The 6,203-nt window shown below is 39.5% G+C and overlaps 1 protein-coding gene across 1 annotated transcript in view; it reads left to right on the top strand.

Moving 5' to 3' along the window:
* The window catches only part of LOC106870840 (ankyrin repeat domain-containing protein 10), a 61,078-nt gene that overhangs the window by 16,878 nt on the left and 37,997 nt on the right, over positions 1 to 6,203 (top strand). The window contains exons 2-3 of the mRNA XM_052972112.1: positions 3,491 to 3,655; positions 4,971 to 5,062. Of these exons, the coding sequence (XP_052828072.1) occupies positions 3,491 to 3,655; positions 4,971 to 5,062 (257 nt within the window). The remainder of the gene's footprint in view (positions 1 to 3,490; positions 3,656 to 4,970; positions 5,063 to 6,203) is intronic.

Raw genomic sequence — 6,203 nt, 5'->3', positions numbered from 1 at the left:
TGTGTGTGTGTGTATATATATATATATATATATGTGTGTGTGTGTGTGTATATATATATATATGTTTCTGTATTTGTATGTGTTTATATACATATATGTATGTATATAGTTATATTTTTTTCTTACAAAACACATAGGCCACATAGAAGTTGCTCAAGTCGAATCTGAGACATTAAACAGGTACAATGAATGAAATGGAAAAAGTTTGAGTCAGGCAAACTACAATGAACACACACACACATATATATATATATACATATATATCTAAGAGCATTGTAAAGCAATCTCTTGTTTGCCAGCTCTGGAATATAATCTCTTGATTTTGTAATAAATATGAGTGAAACGAAACGGTTGTCCATGTTGGCTTATGTCAGATGCATTGCAAGCTGCTGCTGTATTCCGTTGATGTTGCTATATTTTACATTCTTAGCTTACTTCAAGAATAGTGAAGAATAAACAGACGCTGATCAATGATAGTAATATCATAGTACGTCTGCCTCTCTTTGCTTTGTTTCTAGATTGGCAACACAGATGTATGTTAAGGCATTTTGTCAATGACGCTCACAGCAAAACTGCAGCAACTTTCATTTTTGCGTAGAGAGAATTATAAAGAATCTAGAGCAGTTAGTTGTCTGCTACATTTGTTTAGTAAGTGGGAAAATGTCAGACAGAGAAAAGGCTACAACATTTAATCATGTTTCTTTTTCGACCTTGGCTGAGTTGACTAAGCTTTCCATAATTCTTTGGGGGAATCGATAAAATAATTACCAGTCAGATACATAGGTCAGTTTAATTAACTGTACCTTATACATACCTTATCAGTATGCATTGATCCTCTTGATTCAGTAGTTAGAGCATTGGGTTCACAATCATGAGGTAGTGAGTTCAATTCCCGAACTGGGCTGTGCATTGTGTTCTTGAGCGAAATATTTTATTTCATGCTGCTCCAGTTCACTCAGCTGTAGAAATGAGTTGCAACATCACTGGTGCCAAGCTGTTTTGGCCTTTGCCTTTCTGTTGGGTAGCATCAGTGGCGTGGAGAGTGGGTGGCTGGTATGCATGGGTGACTCCTGGTCTTCCATAAGCAACTTTGCCCAGACTTGTACCCTGGAGAGTAACTTTCTAGGTGCAATCCCAAGGTCATTTGAGACTGAAAGGAATCCTTAATCCTCTATGAGCAACAGTAGTTGCCCCATTTCTATTGATTTTGTGCTTTTACATAGCCAGATTCGATAATGGAAAATTTGTCCTTTTTATGGTATAAAAACCGTTAAGAAAATATGTTCTTTTCTAGGTGAAAATTAGCGATAAAATTTTCACTTCTTTTATATTACATAACTGTGTTATCTGACCTACACCCATCGATTTTTATATCAAGATAGAGCAAAAATAGTCCTCATCTTCCTGACAGTATCATTTTCAACACAAATTGAGTTATAATGCTCCAGCACATTGAGCTAAAACTGACTTTTATCATTCAATAGTCAGAAACAAAAACGGGACAAATGTGAATAGGTGGAAATGCAAGGGTGATTGAGGGAACCTGGCATGATATGTAAGTGTTGGATTTTGATCAAAAATATATGAGAAGAAAGTTTACATCCAGAACTTTCAAATGATGCATAATAGTCTGTTGGAAAAAATGTATTTTGACTGGAAAACGGTTTAACAAAAATTATATTTTTGTGTGGTCAAACTGTTTGTCTTCCCTTCTACAGCGCTCTCTAGGGATACCTAGTTTAAGTTCAAATCATTGGAGCACTACTACGTGTTTTTTATATTGAGCATCTCTAGATCTCACCTGTTGACTATGTATATATATATATATCATCATCATTTATCGTCCGCTTTCCATGCTAGCATGGGTTGGACAATTTGACTGGGGACTGGTGAACCAGATGGCTGCACCAGACTCCAATCTGATCTAGCAGAGTTTCTACAGTTGGATGCCCTTCCTAACGCCAACTACTCTGAGAGTGTAGTGGGTGCTTTTGACGTGCCACTGGCATAAGGGCCAGTCCGGCGGTACTGACAATGGCCACGCTCAAATGGTGTTTTTTACGTGCCACCTGCACAGGAGTCAGTCCAATGTTTTGTTCACATGCCACTGGCACAAGTGCCAGTAAGGTGAAACTGGAAATGTTGGTGCTCAAATGGTGCTTTTTACGTGCCACTGGCATGGAAGCGAGACCGCTGCTCTGGCAGTGATCTCACTCAGAAGGTGCTGTTAGCGTGCCACTGGCACAGGTGACAGTCATCGAATTTGGTTCAGTTTCGATCATATATATATATATATGTACACACACATGCTCAGTGGTTAGAGCATTGGGCTTACAATCATGAGGTAGTGAGTTTGATTTCCAGACCGGGCTGTATGTTGTGCTCTTGAGCAAGACACTTCATTTCATGTTGCTCTAGTTAACTCAGTTGTAGAAATGGATTGTGATGTCACTGATGCCAAGCTGTATCGGCTTTTGCCTTTCGCTTGAATAATGTCGGTGGCTTGGAGAGGGGAGGCTGATATGCATGGGTGACTGCTGGTCTTCTGTGAGACTTATGCCTCAGAGGGAAACTTTCTAGATGCAATCCCATGGTCATTCATGACCGAAAGGGTTTTTTAACCCTTATCCTATTTACACACACACACACGATGGGCTTCTTTCAGTTGCCGCCTGCCAGATCTACTTGCAAGGCTTTGGTCAGCCCGAGGCTATAGTGTAAAAAAAAAAAAACCCCCACTTGCGCAAGGTGCTATGTAGTGGGACTGAACCTGGAACTATGTGGCTAGAAAGCGAACTTCTTAACACATAGCCATATCCATTCCTCCCTAACCCTAACAACTACCTAATTGCCTCTTTGTGTGTGTGTGTGTGTGTGTTTTGTAGTTGGGTCAATGAGCGATGGAAAATCTGAACATGTTGCTCTTTTTAAAACTTCTGGTGTTTCTTCTTTTATGCTTTTGTAACCAGTCTTTAGATGGTGGTTGATGAACATGTCATGATGTAAGTTCGAATAGAGAAAATACAAGCACAAGCAAGTTAACGCCTGTATGTGTGTGGGTGTGTTTGTGTATGGCGGTGGGTGGTCTATTCAAAAACAAAACTTAATCATGATTATTATTGTTATAGATATCTCACACATTACTGCTGTGTCACCACTTCAATAAACTTCGTTTGCACTTGCTAATAAGAGAACTTCTACATGGACACTTAACCTGCTGAAAATAGCAGCCAAAAATTACTCTCAAATCACATCTTACCACCCATTTTTAAAAATTTTATTTTTTAAAGGAAAGGTTATAAGGGAAAACGGAGTTTTAGTTGGAAAGGTCATAGCTGGAATGCTTTTCATTATAAGTCCGAGCCTGACATGAGGTCAAACATCCACTCTATAACTTACTTTGGTTATTCTATGTTGTAACTAATAAATATATATAATACATGACCCATATACTGATAAATTTTGTTTTTCTCCTTGTATCGTTTATTAGCTTGCCTGCCTACAGAAACTGTCCTGCTTCAACCGACCCTACAACCTGAAGTGTGACATGAGGAATAGCAAGTTCCAACAGACACCATCACATCTTGCAGCTTATGCTGGTCACCCCCATTGCCTTCAGTGGTTGCTGCAGTCAAGTGCTGAAATTAATGCTCGGGTAAGTTCATTTTCTAAAGATAGCGAATATAGGCGCGGGAGTGGCTGTGTGGTAAGTAGCTTGCTTACCAACCGCATGGTTCTGGGTTCAGTCGCACTGTGTGGAACCTTTGGCAAGTGTCTTATACTATAGCCTCGGGCCGACCAAAGCCTTGTGGGTGGATTTGGTACATGGAAACTGAAAGAAGCCCGTCGTATAAATGTATATATATATGTATGTGTGTGTATATATTTGTGTGTCTGTGTTTGTCTCTCCAACATCGTTTGACAACCGATGCTGGTGTGTTTACGTCCCCTGTAACTTAGCGGTCTGGCAAAAGAGACCGATAGAATAAGTACTAGGCTTCCAAAGAATAAGTCCTGGGGTCGATTTGCTCGACTAAAGGCGGTGCTCCAGCATGGCCGCAGTCAAATGACTGCAACAAGTAAAAGAGTATTTGTTCTTGTTCTATTCTTTTGCTCTTTTACTGGCTCCAGTCATTAAACTTTTATGTGGCACGGTGCAGCATCATGTAAAAGTGCCTCTGTGGCACCGTGTAAAAGCATCTGTGTGGTTCCACATAAAAGTGCCTGAATAGTGCCATGTATAAGTGGCTGTGTGGTATCATGTAAAAGTGCCTGTGCGGCGCCACGTAAAAGCACCCATGCGGTGCCACGCAAATGTACCTGTGTGGCGTCACGTAAAAGTACCCATGTGGTGCCATGCAAAAGCACCTGTGTGGTGTCACGTAAAAGCACCCATGTGGTGCCACATGAAAGCACCTGTGTGGTGTCACGTAAAAGTACCCATGTGGTACCACATGAAAGCACCCATGTGGTGCCATGCAAAAGCACCTGTGTGGTGTCACATAAAAGTACCCATGTGGTGCCATGCAAAAGCACCTGTGTGGTGTCGCATAAAAGTACCCATGTGGTGTCACATGAAAGCACCCATGCCATTCAACCAGTCAAACCATTCAACCCATGCCATTTATATTTGAGAGAGTAATCTGAATGCCAAGGAGTTAAATTGGCCATGTCTGACCCTTCACACCAATCCTACAATACCATTCCAAAAATTAACAGTTTACCTCATCAAAATCTCAAAGCTATGAGATAATGCAGGTTTAATTCAAAGCAATGTGAATAACTAAACATTACCTTTGACAGATGAATGTGAATGCTAATGGGTTAAGCAATACTGTAACCACTATATGGTCCCATATTTGCCTTTATGCTTTAAAGCTAAAGGAATGTTGAGTACCCCAGCCCCATCTGAAATTCATTATTTTGAACGAGAATTTATTGTTTGTGAATGTTTTGTTGTACTTTGTTAGGACTATCTTGGTGAAACCCCTCTTCATAAAGCTGCCAGCACTGGTACTTTGGATTGTGTCAGCTTACTGATCTCTTATCAAGCATCCCTTGGGTAAGTTAACCATCTTCTTTGATATAGAAATATATAATAATAATTGCTTTGAGAGGAGAGCAGTTGGGTTTTGTGTGTATATTGCGCTGATTTACCTTATGTGGTTGCCTTCTTTCGGGAGTTTATTTACTATGTGAAAGTCTTCAAATTCAATGTTGTAGTGTACAGATACTTGGTATTGCCTTCTTACAGCATGGCCTGATGTTACAACTTTTGTCTCTTCAGATAACCCTCACCTTATTCTCTCTTTGTATTTCAGTATTCATCACCAGCATAATAATCCTTTTTACTATACACACATTGCCTGAACTTTTGTGGACTTTAAATTCAGAACTTGAAGAAATGCCATTATGCATTTTGTCCAATATATTAAAAATTCTGCTAGCTTGCTGCCTTAATAATAATAATGGTTTCAAAGTTTGGCACAAGGCCCAGCAATTGCACAGACGGGGGTCTAGTTGATTTCTTTGATGCCAGTACTCAACTGGTTCTTATGTTAACAACCTTGAAGGGATGAAAGGCAAAGTTGACCTCAGCGGAATTTGAACACGGAACATAAAAATAGACAAAACACTGCTAAGCATTTTGTTTGGCATGCTAACAATTCTGCCAAATTACCACCACCACCACTAACAAAAAACAACAACAACAATAATAATGAATAATAGTAATAATAAATAATAGCAATAATAATAACAATAACGATAATTTTAAAAGAAGTTGTGGCAGATACTGGTGTCATGCAAATGGCACCCGTGCCAGTGGCATATAAAAGCACCCACTACACTCTTGGAGTAGTTGGCGTTTAAATTCAGAACTTGAAGAAATGCCATTATGCATTTTGTCCAATACATTAAAAATTCTGCCAGCTTGCTACCTTAATAATAATAATAATAATAATGGTTTCAACTTTTGGCACAAGGCCCAGTAGTTTCATTGACTCCAATACTCAACTGGTTCTGATGGTTCTTATGTTATCAGCCTTGAAAGGATGAAAGGCAGTCGACCTCAGCGGAATTTGAACACAGAACATAAAAATAGACAAAACTCTGCTAAGCATTTTGTTTGGTATGCTAACGATTCTGCCAGATTACCACCACCACCACCACCAACAACAACAACAGCAATTTTAAATAAAGTC

The sequence above is a fragment of the Octopus bimaculoides genome, chromosome 12, assembly GCF_001194135.2.
Source record: "Octopus bimaculoides isolate UCB-OBI-ISO-001 chromosome 12, ASM119413v2, whole genome shotgun sequence".
NCBI lineage: Eukaryota > Metazoa > Mollusca > Cephalopoda > Octopoda > Octopodidae > Octopus > Octopus bimaculoides.
The sequence above is the reverse complement of the archived record's forward strand: the minus strand, read 5'-3'. Positions and strand labels throughout refer to the sequence as shown.